Raw genomic sequence first — 16,636 nt, 5'->3', positions numbered from 1 at the left:
GTTATGGGGATATTACGGGTGCCGGCAATGGCGGTAAGTTCCCATTCCTTGGAGGCCCATTGGACCGCATGGGATGGGCACTACTAAATCACCAACACTATTGTTAATGTGATTTCTCTGCCGGTAGGGGCCTGAACTGCCGGTAGGTCAGGGCCTGATGGTAGTTCATGCCTGCCGGTAGTTCACTGCCCAAACCGGCATAGTCAGAGTGAGCCGGTTGGGTCAGAGCCCATAGTACCTGCATTCTTTCGGGCATTGTTACCAGACCGGCTCTAACATAATGAGCACCTCTCAAACAGCCGGACGCCCCTACCTTTACCAGCATGTTAGCAAAAACTACCAAAGCCCATTAACACAAGGGCTGATTATTAATACCAAAAACCTTTTGCTAATGGATGGGTATGCCACTAGCTGCTTTAGAAGACTTGTTGGCAGGACTCATACAACAACAGAGAGTGTGACGTATAGAGGGATGACATTAAAGTGAATATCGGGTGCAAAGTCAGCACACCGGAGGCAGTTCTCCAAAGGCCTTGCCCAGGGATTAGGTGGTGGGTCCAGAATTGTTCCGTTGTAAATTCTTTGAACTTGATGCCCAAGTTGATGATAGTTCTACGTTATTACAACAAAGTAAATGACTTTGTGGTAATTTACTTAGCTGCAATCGCTTTGATTTTTTTTGTGTGGAAATGTTTTATTTTATTTGGGCGAGTCCCCCCAGAAATCCGTTCCCCTTTACTACCATCCCTACCCCAAGCCACTAAACCCCCGTTTTACCCCTTAACTCTTAAATACATGTACCAATTTCGAAGTAATTCGAAGTGTTTGCAAAGAAGCAAATTACGACTAAGTGATTTACTTAGTTGAAACAGCGGGAGACCGTGACAATAGCGCCAAAGGCACGACCTACCTTGCAGGAGGTGCCTTAGGCTTAGACCCACTGTGTGCAACCTATATTTTCCACGCTGCACAGGCATTCTTCAGCTGCTTTCCTTATGGAGTCAACTGCCCAGTTAAAAGCCTCCCAGGGCCAATATTTTGTCTCTGGACTTCAATATTGCAAACAGATAATTCAGACACTCAAAGCTGTGTTGTGTTCATAGATATGTAAGCAACTCCAGTGGTGAAGGAAGGCAATGCATAGATACTTACCCGTGTAGTCATGGGCTGGGTAGAGCAAGCACTCATCCGGGAGGGTGAAAATCTGCTCATGGACAGATTTGTAGAGTGTCTCAGGACTCCCTGAAGGATGAAAGGGAAGGTGAAGGACGACAAAGAGAAGTGACAAATAGGTGAAATTATTTTTATAATAAAGTACCCACTACAGCACTACCTCAATAGGTGGCACGCATGGTTGCATGCATTCCCTCAAAAAAATTATCTCCCACAATGCTGTAATGCAGGGGACTGCGGGCGTATTTCTTTGGACATTCACAACTGACGCACAAGCAGCTTAGTTAGTAAAATAGGTAGGGACCACCCATAGACACAGGGAAGGTTAGGCCTTATCTTACTACTTTAATTATCTTACTACTTTAATAGTCTGTGTCCTTCTTCTGACTCACCACAGTGTGCAGCCAATGTGTGTGGGGGGCAGTGTGGGTGGGGGCTATGCATGTGGGTACAGTGTGTAGGGGTCAGTATGTGTGTGTCTAGGGACGGTGTCTTTGTTGTGGGATTTTTCTGTGGGAGGACAGTGTGCCTTGTATGGGGCAGTGTGTGTGTCATGGGTGTAGGGGTTCAGCAGATTGTGAATAAGGGGGCAGTGTGTGTGCATGAGGCAGAGTGAGTAAGTGGATAGTGAGTTTGGGGCTGTATGTCTGTGTGTGTGTGTGTAGTGTGTGGGAAGTGAGTTTTTGTGGAGAGTGTGTGTGTGTATGGAAAGTGTCTTGGCAGTGTGTGTGGGGGGGGGAATGTGAGGGGAGAGGGTATGTGTCAGGGCAGTTTATGCATGGTGCAGTATGTGTGGGGTGGGCAGTGTTAGTGTGTAATGTGTATGGGCAGTATGTGTAGGGCAATTTTAGTGTTTGGTCAATGTGTGTGCATTGCTGGCCAATGTGTGTGAGAGAAAGTTTGTGAGGGGGAACTGTGTGTGTGGGGGCAGTGTGTAGGTTATGTGTGGGGGCTCTGTATGGGAGCAGGGGTAGTGTGTGGACATTGGGTGTGTGTGGGGAGTGTTTAAGGGCAGCATGTGTGGAACATTTGTTGGGGTTGTGTATGGGGTTTGATGTGTGTGATGGGAGAGAGTGGAGGCTTGGGGATAGTGTGTTTGGACACTGTGGGCGGGGCTGTGTGTGGGCCAGTGTGCATGGGGCAGGCTGGGCGTGGTGTGTGTATGGTGGAGCAATGTGGGAGGCAGAGCGTAGGGTCAGTATGTTTGGAGCCGTGGGACAGAAGTGTTGGGGGGATTGTGTGTGGGATTCGTTGTGGGTGGACAGTGTGTGTCAGAGCAGTGCAATGTGTGGGATGAGTGGAAGCAGTGTGTGGCGAAAATGTGTGTGTGTGTATGCGTAAAGTGTCAATGTTTGGCGGGCAGTGTGTGTCTGTGCATGAGTGGGCAGTGTGATGGGGTAGTGTTAGAGTGTATGGGAAGTGTGCATGTGTTTGTGTGTGTGTGGTAATTGCAGAATGTGGGCTGTGTGTGAGGACTGTGTGTTTAAGTATGGTAGTGTGGGGGAGCAGTGTGTGGGGTGGCATTGTTAATGGTGCTATTATGTGCCAGTATGGGGTGGGGTTATGTGTGGGTGTGAGCAGTGTATTGGAGCAGTTATTGTGTGTGGGCAGCAGTGCGTGTGTGGGAATTGTGTTTATGTGAGCAGTGTGTGCGTGGAGTGTATGTGTGAGATTATGGCTACAAAAAGAAGGAATCCCATCCCTCAGCAGGCATCTTACTCCTTTTCCCCAAATCAAAATGATGGTCCTGTCGCAAAATGTGGATCAAATCTGAAGAGGACTAAATATTGTGTTATCTATGCCAAATTATACACTGTTGCTGTGTGTGCGTGGAGTGTATGTGTGAGATTATGGCTACAACAAGAAGGAATCCCATCCCTCAGCAGGCATCTTACTCCTTTTCCCCAAATCAAAATGATGGTCCTGTCGCAAAATGTGGATCAAATCTGAAGAGGACTAAATATTGTGTTATCTATGCCACATTATACACTGCTGCTGGCCTAAATCATACCAAGTATGTATGTTCCTTACACTGGGCCTCATTACGACCCTGGCGGATTTTTTCCGCCATCGGCGGACTTTTCCGCCATGGCGTAAAGTCCGTTTACGCCATGGCGGATGGTGGACTTACCGCCCCATTCCGAGGTCGGCGGGGCGGTAAGTCCCCATTGACCCATTTACCCTTCCCCATTCCCATTTCGGCCCCATAGGGTATAATGGGAGTGGGGAAGGAGTTAATTACGCCACCGTAAATTACGGTGGCGTAATTAACACCAAGGTCCCATAGCGCCATGGATTTTTACGCCCGCAAAAAGCGGGCGGAAAAATGACCATGGCGCTCTGGGAACTCGTAGTTGGCGGTAAGGGGTCGGCGCAGCTAACGCTGGCGCAAACCCCTTACCGCCAGGGTCCTAATGAGGCCCACTATGTTTTTGGATCCCATTAGCCTAGGGCACATACATTCTACTATTCTTGGCCCCGCCAGACCATTTTTCATGACAACGCACATAATGAACAAAATATTTGCCTTTAAACATATACAGCAGATAACCCATCAACAACATGCCTGCTTCATTTCTGCAGTGAGTGTTAGCAGCAAAGGCTAGCACTCAATAATGTGAAAGCCGGTCGCTAATGGGAGCAATGCTGGGCAGTTTTGGTTCCTTTGATTTTCAGTGGGTCTACTTATGAGGAAAGTCATCTTACTGGCTAAGTAGTTCTCAAACACTGGGATAACCACTGGGAGAGAGCCTCCAACACACCCCAACTATCACCTCCAACACACCACAACTGAGCAAGGGCATCAGCACAGTGCTGGGCATGCTCTTTGGAAGACAACAGTTGAAATTGCAATCATTTATTTAGGATCTGGGTGACCTCTGTAGTGCGGCATTACAGTGTGTTATGCAGGTTTCATAACACAGCAAACATGTAATGTAGGTCACCTTGCGCGATTCTTTATTTTAATCCACCATGCCAACACATGCGTGTGCAGATTACACATGCGTGTGCAGATTAGTGTGATGTAGTAGAAGAAACCAGTGAGGATGTGCTGCTGTGTTCTGAATCTAACACAAACTGCACAGGAATGGCTGCACTCCACTCTTGCTTACCCTGCTGGAAGTCGGTCCTTCCGCAGCCTCTGATGAGCAGTGCGTCTCCCGTGAAAGCCATGCTGTGGTCTGTGAGCACGTAGGTCAAGCACCCAGAAGTGTGACCGGGTGTGGCTCTTACTTCCAAACCCTGCAATAAAGGCAAGACAAGGTTATGGAAGCACGGAAAGGATGTGTGGTGCTGTTTTGCTGGGGTGCATCCTGGTGAAAAAGAGCCAACCAGATGTGGTCATGGCCAAAGCCAAATACCAACACAGGGCTTGGAGTAACAGATGATGGTTGTGGATGTTGATGGGCGATCAGAAAGAATGCACAAAGTGAAAAAAGTCAGATTTGTTAATGAAACTCAACAGAGTGCTTGAGGGAAAAGGAGAAGTCTGTTCTACAGCATGTGGACTCACCCAGAGGCTAAGAACTTGTGAACATGTATAGTGCCTATATGTGCCTCTAATGTCTATATGTACAGTGCCTGTATTGTTATCATGGGTGAGAAACATTTAGGCTGGATCTCTTGGGCTACCTTGGACAGCTCTGGATCGTATGCTTCTCCCCACCGGTTTACGGAATACATGGGGGTTGTGTTGTTTGTCCTGATTTATGGGAGTTTGTCTTGCATTTGGGATGAAATGACCTAATGAATGGCCCACTGTCGTCATTTCAAGCACAGTGTTGTGTATGCTTTCTGGCCTGTGGATCAATGCCATTGGCCTGATATTGCCTGTGGATGTGCTCCCCAGACATTCATGGATGTATCTTCTGTGACGGTCATCTGCAGAGGAGGGTCTGGAATGGTTGTCACTGGCTTTCATTCTTTGCTGTCCCCTGTTTTTGAGCATGGACGACCCTTGGATTTACAACTACGAGATACTCTCACTCCCCTTCTGCCTGTGGCCATTGTGCATTGAGCTATTACTTCATTGCTCTTCTATGTAGCTGATGAATTAAAGATGCCATCATCCCTATCTTTCACTTGCATTATCCTTCTCACTGTCGGGGATGGGGATAACTGGTAAAGGGAAACTGGATCCAGGAAAGCAAAAATTCTCTCACGGAATGGAAACAAAAGCGCTCTGACTGGACCTACTGGTGCACCTTGGAATTTCTATGTCTGATTTAGGATAAGAACCTTCTTCTGCAGATTCTCTGTAAAGCTCAAGAAGTTGCACTGTTTGGCTTGTGGCCGGAGGACACCATGCAGACATGCTCCCATGAGTCAGTCAATTGTCCATATGTTGGCACACATGTACTGTATTCCTGCGTAGAAGTTCTACTACCACGATACACATATTGTACACACTCCTGGGGCTAATTTGACCCTGAACTGATGATTTATTTTATTTTATTGGATTGCCTATATAGTGCGCCAAGCCCAAAGGGATCTGGGCGCTTGCTTATGTTATGTTATGTTATGTTATTTTGCACTTATATAGCGCCTTATATACCATTGGTATGGTCTGAAGGCGCTGGTAGGTTGAACGCCCTTGGGAACCGAAGTTCAGATCAGTAGAGAGAGAACGGAGAGTCAAAAAGGTGCGTGTGAGCACCGGGTATGTGTGCAGCTCGTGCGGTACTCGTGTAATAGCTGCTTCTTAGCGGTAGATGTGGTGGTTTAGAGATCAGGAGAATGTGTTCGTTCTGGCAGGATTTATCCGGAACGGATGTGGCTGCGTTAGGCCTGAGGAAAACGCCTGGCTGGGGGTGTGATACCAGCAGTGTTTACATAGAATGATGTGGGGTAAGCGGCGGATGTTGGTATGAGAACAGTTATACCGAATGGTGTCATAGTATCTCTGTGTTCTAGTTGAGTGGTGATGTAAGGAGAGAGTAAGCGTGGTGGTGTGATATGATGGGTTATATGCTCTTTCAATGAGCACACTTCTAAATGCAACTTTCCCAGAGAGGGTACTGGGCGAACTTCTAAATTCAATTTTCCATAGCAAGGCTACTGGGCGAACTTCTAAATACAATTTTCCACAGAGAGGTTTATTGGGCACACTTCTAAATTCAATTTACCAGAGAGGCTATTGGGCAGAGGGCTATTGGGTACACTTCTAAATGCAATTTTCACAGAGCATCTACTGGGCATACTTCTAAATTCAATTTTCCAGAGAGGCTATTGGGCACACTTCTAAATTCAATTTTCTAGAGAGGCTATTGGGCACACTTCTAAATGCAGCTTTCACAGCGTGGCTATTGGGCACACTTCTAAAGCAGCTTTCATAGAGGATATTGGGCACACTTTTAAATTCAATTTTCCACAGAGAGGCTACTGGGCGCACTTGTATAATCAATTTTCAAAAGGCTATTGAGAGCAGCTCTAAATTCAATTTTCTCCAGAGGCTATTGGGCACACTTCTAAATGCATTTTTTTACAGAGCGTCTATTGGATACACTTCTATAATCAACTTTCAAAGAGGGCATTGGGCACACTTCTAAATGCCACTTTCATAGCGAGGCTATTGGGCACATTTCTAAATTCAAATTTTCCACAGACAGGCTACTGGGCGCACTATTAAAATCAATTTTCCAGAGAGGCTATTGAGAAGACATCTAAATTCAATTTACCAGAGAGGCTATTGGGCACACTTCTGAATTCACAGCGAGGTTATTGGGCACACTTCTAAATGCAACTTTCCAGAGTGTCTATTGGGCACACTTCTAAATGCAACTTTCACAAAGTGGCTATTGGGAGCACTACTAAATTCACAGCGAGGTTATTGGGCACACTTCTAAATGAACTTTCCAGAGTGTGTATTGGGCATACCTCTAAATGCAACTCTCACAGAGGGTCTTGGGCACACTTCTAAATTCGATTTACCAGCGAGGCTGTTGGGCACATTTCTAAATTCACGGAGAGGCTATAGGGCACACTTTCTAAATGCAACTTTCACGTGCTAACAATCACAGTTCCATCTAGATGCGACGCAGGCCAATATTCACAATTCCATCTAAGAGTGGACATGCTAACATTCACAATTCCATCTAAGTGTGGCCATGCTAACATTCACAATTCCATCTAAGTGTGGACATGCTAACAATCACAGTTCCATCTAGATGCGACGCAGGCCAATATTCACAATTTCATCTAAGAGTGGACATGCTAACATTCACAATTCCATCTAAGTGTGGACATGCTAACATTCACAATTCCATCTAAGTGTGGACATGCTAACATTCACAGTTCCATCTAGATGCGACGCAGGCCAATATTCACAATTCCATCTAAGAGTGGACATGCTAACATTCACAATTCCATCTAAGAGTGGACATGCTGACATTCACAATTCCATCTGGGTAGAAAAGACTATCACCTCTGATCAGGCAGGGAAACTCGTCTTGAGGGTGGTCTCCTGTAAAACCGCATCCGCAGCCTTCGCTAGGGACGCCACCACTCCTTCAATAGAGGATTGACTGGTGAACCTGGGCCTGCATGACTGGGCGGGCTTGAGGCCTTCATCGTGGAGGGAGGGTTACTGCCCCGCTCCCCCTTGGCTTTCTCCGTCGGAGTCGACTGGGACTTCTCCAGAAGTTCACTCAGGTTGTCCGACTTACTCTTTGCCGGAGCGTTGGCTCATGGTCGAAGGTGCCGGAGACGCCGCTCCTGACCTGGCCTTATGTTGGGCCCCGTCGCCGGAGCGCCCTCAAAGGTCTTAGAAGACCGCTCAGATTTACTCTTGCTGGTTGAGGCTTGCTTCCGGGGCTGAACTGCAGCCGGGTTCTTCGTCTGGAGCCACTCGGAGAGCCGCTTGCGACGGTCCTTCATGGAGTGGCACCATATCCTTCCAGAAGGCACAGGCCTCTTCCACGTGCGTATGGTCGGAGTGTAGACAGCAAAGGCACAGGGAGTGCCCATCGTCCAGGAAAATGTTCTGTAGGCCACATCCAGGGCAGATCCTGAACAGAGGCATCAAGTCAACTTCAGCCATGTTCACCCGGAGTAGGCCTCGAATCCTCCAAGAAGGGAACTCTACCCAAAAAACAAGCCCTTGAGAGGCATATAAAGTTCAGAAAAACGGGTCCCCGTTAGTCGGAATATGGATCGATGGAGTTTGAGGCGCGATTGACTGGAAAACTAAGAAAAAGCGGAAAAAAAAGCAGTAAAAAGCCTGACTCCCACCACTCAAACGTGGGGTAAAAATCTGAGGATGGCTGCTAGAGGAGGGGCTTGGGTAGAGGGCAGTCGTTGGCCGGTGGCAGCACGACCCAGAGACCAGCGACTGGCCGCAAGGAGAAAGTTCAGAAGTGAAACCGATTCTCTTTACCGAGGACTCCCAGCCTGACGGGGAATACCCACGAGCATGTGAATCCATCCCAGCTAAGTGTGGGACATGCTAACATTAACATTTCTATCTAGATGCGACACACAATAGCGCATGCCAACAGTCACAATTCTCTTCAGGTGTGGCACTTGTTAACATTGACAGTATGCAATGCAAGGCAACATTCACAATCCTAGCATGAATAATATCAGGCTGATGGTCACAAATCGGTTTAAGTATGCCTGGTCTAAGTCTATGTCAGTCTGTTATGGTAAGGTAGAGTGGCGTAGGCTTCCTGGAATAGAGTAATTGCTCTACACCACACCCATGCCACACTTGCGGTTTTTATTGGTGTGTTAACTGCTGGCTTCCCCTCAGACACGCTGCCATTGTAGGAACCACCCTTGGCCTTGGGGCCCTTAGCTGCAGGGGTTGCCCATTATAAGGGGCTTACATAAAAGGTTACAGTTCTTACAAGGGTTACAGGCATACAGTCATTTTTAGGCGACATCTTTACATGTTAAGTCATCCAGTAGTCATTTGGAAACATTTATACATGTCTGGGGATAGCATGCATGAGTTACAGTGTTGCTGGAATTATTACAGTGGGATTTCAGAGTATAATGGTCTCAGGTGTTGTACGTTAGTTGCACACATTTTCAGTAAAGAGGTGTGTTTCAAGCTGTTTACGGAAAATCCAAAAGGATTCCTGAGCTCTTAGTTGGACAGGCAGGGCGTTCCATAGTTTACTGGCCATCGTGGGAAAGCTGCTGCCACCAGCTTTTTGGAGCTTGAATTTGGAGGTGACAAGGAGGTGCTTGTAGGCTGCTCTAGTAGGCCTGGAAGATTGTGCTTTGGAAATGTTGTCTGCCATGTAGGTGGGGGCTACCCGGTGAAGACATTTGTGAGTCAGCGTGAGCTTGGATGGCTGATGGCTTGCATGCAGACAAAAGGGTATGTAGAGGATCAGGTGGATGCTTTTTCACTAGTTCCCGCCCCCTTACCGCCATCATATTGCAACAGCAGGAGAGAGCAGTAAATTGGACGCCATGTGTTGTCCCTATACCGAATTGAGCATACGAGAGACGATATGCACTGAGACAACGAAACAGAATGTACCCTTGCACTGAACAAGTGGAAGCATATCACATGGAAGGAGGCCAGCACGCACCATTGGACATCGTGGAGTGCTAAGAGAAATCTGACGAGGGCAGAGTGATGTCATAAAGAAGATATACAAAGCTATACTGAAACAATATGAAAATACCTAAGAAGTAAAGATGTGAAAGAAGCACCAAGGGAAACATGTACCGAAAGACAAAGTAATCATCAATACAAAGAAGATAAAGTATCTTACTGACCAGTAACTGTAAATACACAGTACCACAAGGTAGAAGAGACATATAGAAGCTTGCTATAGAGTTAAACATAATGTGGCTAAAACGGCCATGATAGGAAAATGGACGTCGGCTCGTGTCAAATTCAACCCAGCTACCTCAGAGACAGATCAAGGCTGCAGAATCAAGAGACGCTGGAAGAACAGCTTTGTGTGCAAGATAAAGATGAGTCTATGTTGGCCTGGGATCAATGATACTATTTTAAGCAATAATTCCAAGGCACAATGGGAGGAAGACCGATAAGTCATGAACATGACACATATTTCTATTAGATTAAAGAAGAAGAAAACATCTGTACAAGCCGAGTATTGGCAATTAAAAGTGTATAACGTCTATACAAGATGGAGTGAGCAAGTCTCTAGAGGCTAAGAGGAGTAACAGCACCCACCATAATTGAATTAAGTAGCAGTAAATAGAAGGTCGAAATGGACACATTTGTGGTCTCCTAACACATGATCCAGAAGTCGAAAACAATGGTTATTCATTAAGCTGCAGACTATAGAAAATATCTAAAAAATAAAGCCACACTTTTGCCCACGTGGCCTTTTTTTCTCCTAGGTGTACCTTCACAGAGGGCAACCCAGTCAGGGCAAAACAATCCCTCACCCTGTGACAGCTGGCAGTGCCAAGAAGCCATGGGAATGGTGAATGCTGCCATTCAGACATAACACTTGCCATAACATTACCTATGCTTACATGACAATATTTATGTGAGGGTGGCTGATTTTTGTTTGTGTTGAGAGACAGATTGAGATATATATAGACAGATGAAGATAGCTATGATAAAGATGGGTATATTGAGATAGAAAGTTAGATAGATAGATAGATAGATAGATAGATAGATAGATAGATAGATAGATAGATAGATAGATCAGACTACCTCCACACAGCTCGTGTCAAACACACATTCTTGTTGTGATGAGCAGTTTGTAAACCTGTGTTTCTCCCTGTGGGCCAAGATTCAGCACAGGAACACTGTCTCAGTGAACTTTTACCACTTCGCTCTGTCGTGGCCAAGAGCGGCCCCATCTCAAGGGACGGCCTCAGCTTGGAGCAAATAAGCAATATAAGCATATAATGGGAGGGACACAGACTGATGGTAAATCAAGCCTCTTGCATTATATTACAAATACATGGCAAACAGCGGCCTTAGCAGGGAACCCAGCATGCAAGTGTTCAGGCAGTTGGCCCACAGAGCTCTCTCTAGGCTCCCCCCCCCTTAGAGGGCCGGTTTATATAGTATATCATAGGCAAGCACTAATATGTCTCAGTACTTTCACAATGGGGGTGTTACTTGGCACGATATTGCATACATTTGCCAAGAACTGTTGACATCTCACTTGTGACCTTGTGATGAGCCCTGTGGGGACATCGTGCTGTATTATGGATAAGCAGCATTCGCAGAACCCCTACTAATATCTGACATATATGGAGCTGCGGCTATACTTGTAGACAATAAGCAGAAGAGAAGGTCTGACGTGATATCTGCCACAGGAGTGGTGTTGGGCATGTCTGGGGTGCTGCGTGTAGAGCAGGCAGCGGGAGGCAGAGGGAGGTGACATGGAGGGTCTGAGGCCTAACTGTATGGGAGAGCTCAATGTATCATACCATACCATAGCATTGCATAACACAGCATAGCATAGCATAGCAATCCTGTATAACATAGCATAACAATCCTGCATAGCATAGCAATCCTGTATAACATAGCATAGCAATCCTGCATAACATAGCATAGCAATCTTGCCACATCACCACAAATATACGCTTCATCTTGAAAGATGAGCATTTCGCCTTCTCCCACCTCCCCAACTGACCGCGGTGAAGAACTGGGCGGTGGTTGCCACCATCTGCACGCAACACGAGAGGGGAGGAAGGGCCAATTTACAGAAAAATCGCAATGTCTTGTGATATGCCCTTTCACCTAAATACCACTATACACAGTGCTGAACAGATTACTGAGCAATTCATTTAGGCACAGCTAAAACATAACCTTATTTAAAAAATATATCGAACACAAAATTGATGGTAACATTTAAAGCATTGAAGAAAAACGGATCCAAAGAGACAGTCTCACGGGGAGTACACCGCTGGTTGAATTTGTACGTGTGCTCATGTGCCTTGGGAAAATGAAGTTTCCTAGTTGCATATTCAGAAGACCTTCTCCCTCTATGGGCACAATTAGGCAAACAAAAGGGCAGAATGCGATTTGCTTTAGCAATTTTAAGTGCTTATGGATTCACACACGGGATGCACTGTGGCAGATGGGGAGCAGGTGCAAGTGGATCTAGGTCACCTGGCCTAAGCCCCGCCCACCTGGTGCCTTCCTGCCTGCCGCTCTTTTTCACCACTTAGCAGGCCCCGCCGAACTGGTGCCTTCCTGCTTGCCGCTCTTTTTCACCATTTAGCAAGCCCCGCCCACCTGGTGCCTTCCTGCTTGCTGCTCTTTTTCACCACTTAGCAAGCCACGCCCACCTGGTGCCTTCCTGCTTGCTGCTCTGTTTCCCTACTTAAGGAGCCCTCCAGCATCTTTTCCTTTGCAGATGGGGAGCAGGTGCCAGTGGATCTAGGTCACCTGGCCTAAGCCCTGCCCACCTGGTGCCTTCCTGCCTGCTGCTCTTTTTCACCACTTAGCAAGCCCCGTCCACCTGGTGCCTTCCTTCAACATCACGTCTTGTGGCCAATGCTGGATTTGACTTTTATGGACTTCATTCATTCACGGTGCGTCCCTCTTTCTCAACTGTCATGCTTGACTTCCTTTGCATCTTGTACTCATGGTGGCCCTGAATCATGCTGTTCCCATCTTCATCTTGTATCCTGGCTTGCAACATTATGTGTTACTACTGACTTCTGCAATTGTATGCGCTCTCCACTCTTGCTTCTCCACTCTTTTTGACTGCTTACTCTGTTCTCTCCTCCTTTCCCTTCTCCCTTTTCCTATCTCCTCCCCTTACTTTCTTCTATGCACTTACGCTATCAGAATTGTCCCTGGACCTAATATGATAGCAACCTCGTCTGTTTCCTCCACCCTCCCATTACTGTTTTTTTCCTCCCACCACCCCTCCAGCACTATCTGAAATGTCGTCAGGCCTAGTACGATAGTCACTTGTTTTGTTCCTCCCCTCCCTTTCTGCACCCCTCTCCCTCACCTTTTGTTTTTCTCCGGCTCTACCAGAAATGCCGTCAGGCCTAGCACGGTAGTCGCCTGTCTGTTTCCATTTCCTTCCCACTCTCCCTCTCCCTTCCTTATCTATGTCTTAGCTCTTGCAATATCTGAAATGTCGTCAGGCCGAGTACGATAGTTAATTTCACATCCTTACTGTTCATGGCCTGTAAGAATGTGGTTGTATTTTCCCTTGTTCTCTCCCTTGCCTTGAAGAGCTTTGAAACACATTGTGTATAGGCGCTATATAAATAAACGATCATATCATATCATATCAAATCAGTAAGGAAAGCATCCCTAAATGTGCGATGCCTAGAAGGGGGATTCCCGAACCGTCTGTGCATGCGGTGCTTGCCTTTCTCTCACTAACAGGGACAGAAACACCCTTTATAATTATTTCACAATGATGGGCCTTTTAAGGTCCCATCATATAAAACTGCTCTCTCAACACTCAGGTAAGGGGCAGTAAGTAGTAGTATGTTATTTTGCAGAGGCTGCAAGGGCTTCATTTGCGCTGGCAGACGCCCTGAAAAATGTGAAACAATAACCTATATAATCCCCTGAATCACACAAGTCAACAAAACACTTCCCCTTTACTTTTTTGACTTGTGTGATGCTTTGCCAATCGCCACTTAGGGGTAACTCAGTTGTGCAAATGATGTGCACAATACACAGTTGTCCTTTTCAGTTTGTAAATGGGCAAATTAGCTCTGCACATGAATCTGTACGAATGTACCTTCCAGGAGATGGTTTAATAAGGAACCCTCTTTCTCCCTCAGCTTTCTGTGTGACCAAGATGGAGATTAGCTTGCCCTACAGGGCAGACGGTCATTTGGTGGCCCACAAGTGCTAAGACCTCGTCACACTTTTTTTGGGTACCATACCACCAAGCCCTGACCATGCTTAGACCTCGCCACACTTTTCTGGGGCCCTTTACCACCACGCCCTGACCAGGTTTAGACCTCGCCACACTTTTCTGGGCCCCTTTACCACCACGCCCTGACCAGGTTTAGACCTCGCCACACTTTTCTGGGCCCCTTTACCTCCACGCCCTGACCATTAGTCATTATTGCAATGCTTGAAATTAAATACATATGAATTGCATGATCCCCCTGCCCACTCTCCCTGCAGCGAAGGACTGGCACTCAAAGACCTTGCCAAACATCAATTTTAAACCACCGTGTTATTGATTAAACATTCGACTAATGGACATACAGACACCAGCTACTTACAAAGTTGCCAAACTTCACCACATCGCCGTCCTAGACGTGCAGATCAGCCTTAGCCCCGCTGTTGGCAGCAATAACACTCCGGCAGCCTGGCATCTCTGCCTTCAGCTTTCCTGACCCAGTCACATGGTCTGCGTGGCAATGCGTATTGGCTAGAAAAGAAAGAGGGAAAACGAGTTCTGTAAGATTTTAAAGACCCACCAGCAACGGTATACATTTACCTTCAAATAAGGGTGCACAAGAATACACTATGCATGCAATACTTCAGTGGGATAATAAAATGTGGTGGTCCCCGGTGAACCTCGCTGAGGCCCCTTTAGCCCCCATTCTCCTTGATGAAGTGCTCATGTTGCTGCAGGGGTGCGGTGCACTGGGTGAATGATGTAAGCATGTTTTTTAATCAAACCTTACATCTTTCACCTATCATAGAATCAAGGGAGCTACACCTGGTGCATAAGTGTACCAGCCACCACTGTGCATGGCCAGTGACATAACCATATGCATGCCGGTGGTGGCGGCAGCCTTTGTTGCCATGGGGATGGGCAGCTCCTGAGTTGTTATTAGCATTGTAAATCAGGGTTTGAAATTGAAGGGAGCTCGGAGCTATTTAGCTCCTGCATGTGGCCTAGTGCCTTTTTAGCTTAAAACCAATAGTTACCCGGATCTACTTTTGGCTCCCCGGGCCAACTGATGCCGAACAAACACAACTATGTGAATGTAACTCATGCATTTGGGACAATCTATAAGTAAACATTAAGATACATCTCTATGATATTTAAAGCATAAGGGGTCATAAATAATGGATACAATAATATGTTTGCTTTTTATGTGGCAGTTAGATGTGTGTGATGCTATCTACTAGCACCTCATTCCCCAGTGGTAACTCCTGGTGACTGATTACTGCTGGATACCCAGCAGCCGCTTATGCCTCCTGCTTATTCAATCTTAATTTCGGGCCCTGTAAATGATTCAACGATTTAAGGTCAGAGGTAGCAGATGAACATTTTTAGTTGAGGGCTGTTAATATCTCCCAAAAAGTTGAATTAGCGACCGAGAGCAGTGAAGGGGACTTGCTAGAGGTGCTTGTCCCTGGGAATGTTTTTAAGATAATGGGCCTCATTACGACCCAGGCGGTAAGTTACCGCCTGGGTCGTACCTTTACCGCGATGGCGTTAACTACGTTTACGCCATGGTGGTTGGTGGATTTACCGCCCCATTCCAAGGTGAGTGGGGCGGTAAATCCCCATTTCCCATTTACCCTTCCCCATTCCCATTTTCGCCCCATAGGGCATAATGGGAGTGGGGAAGGAGATAATTACGCCACCGTAAATTACGGTGCCGTAATTATCTCCAAGGTCCCTTAGCGCCATGGATTTTAACGCCTGCAAAAAGCAGGCGTTAAACTCACCATGGCGCTAAGGGACCTTGTAATCAGGCGTTAAGGGTCGGCGCCGTTTACGGCGCCGTTAACCCCTTAACCCCTGACTCGTAATGAGGCCCAATGTGTAGAAATGGGGAATTTTACAGCACTATATTTGGAGATACATGGGGTAAAAAGCCACACAATGTGTTCTCTGCATTAACACATGAAAAAATCCAGCAGATGTCATGCCACCAACAGTACATGAGCATTTTACACTTTCATAATGTCTCTGTCCACAGCATTGTCATTTTAATTCGCTTTCATGCAGCTGTGTCCACAATCTATGCCAATATGGTCACTGTAAATCACTTTAAGATGCTGCAAAAATCTATGCTAGTATGGTCACAGTACATCTATTACATGAAACTGCTGAAACAATATGTGCTGTGCCAGCATGTTAACTGTAAGTTACCTTTATGAACATGTGGCACAATCTACGACCAGTAATGAACCACTGTTATTAACTTTTGTGAAGCTGTGGTCACACTCTATGCTTGCAGAGTCACTGTAGATCACTTTCATGAAGATGTGGCCACAATGTATGCCAGTATGGCCACCGTAAATCACTTTCATTAAGCTGTTGCAACAATGTAATCCAGTATGGTAACTGAAAATTACTTTCATGAAAATGTGGCACTAACTATCGTAGTAACGGTCACATTAAATAACTTTCATGAAGCTGTGATCATGATCTATGCATGTAAAGTAATTGAAAATCAATTTCATGAAGCTGTGGCCATAATCTATGCCAGTATGGTCACTGTAAATCACTTTCATAAAGATGCAGCCAACATCTATGCCAGTAGTGTCACTGGAAATCACTTTCATGAAGCTTTGTCCGCAATCTTTCCTACTAACAGTCACTGTAAATTACTTTAATGA

The 16,636-nt window shown here is 46.3% G+C and overlaps 1 protein-coding gene across 4 annotated transcripts in view; it reads right to left on the bottom strand.

The window, feature by feature from the left end:
* LOC138448292 (persulfide dioxygenase ETHE1, mitochondrial-like) overlaps positions 1-16,636 on the bottom strand; it is a 99,540-nt gene that overhangs the window by 34,237 nt on the left and 48,667 nt on the right. For 3 of the 4 annotated variants that reach the window (XR_011260145.1, XR_011260142.1, XM_069604682.1), the window contains exons 3-5: positions 14,335-14,483; positions 4,287-4,416; positions 1,153-1,242 (exon numbers count right to left, since the gene is read on the bottom strand). Coding sequence is in view for 1 of the 4 variants with exons in the window: in XM_069604682.1 (XP_069460783.1) it covers positions 1,153-1,242; positions 4,287-4,347 (151 nt within the window). In the remaining 3 variants the exon portion in view is untranslated. The remainder of the gene's footprint in view (positions 1-1,152; positions 1,243-4,286; positions 4,417-14,334; positions 14,484-16,636) is intronic. The other variant, XR_011260144.1, reaches the window with a different exon arrangement.

Source organism: Ambystoma mexicanum, chromosome 1p (genome assembly GCF_040938575.1).
Source record: "Ambystoma mexicanum isolate Mex_15411 chromosome 1p, UKY_AmexF1_1, whole genome shotgun sequence".
Lineage (NCBI taxonomy): Eukaryota > Metazoa > Chordata > Amphibia > Caudata > Ambystomatidae > Ambystoma > Ambystoma mexicanum.
Note: the sequence above shows the minus strand (reverse complement) of the source record. Positions and strands in the feature narration are given on the sequence as shown.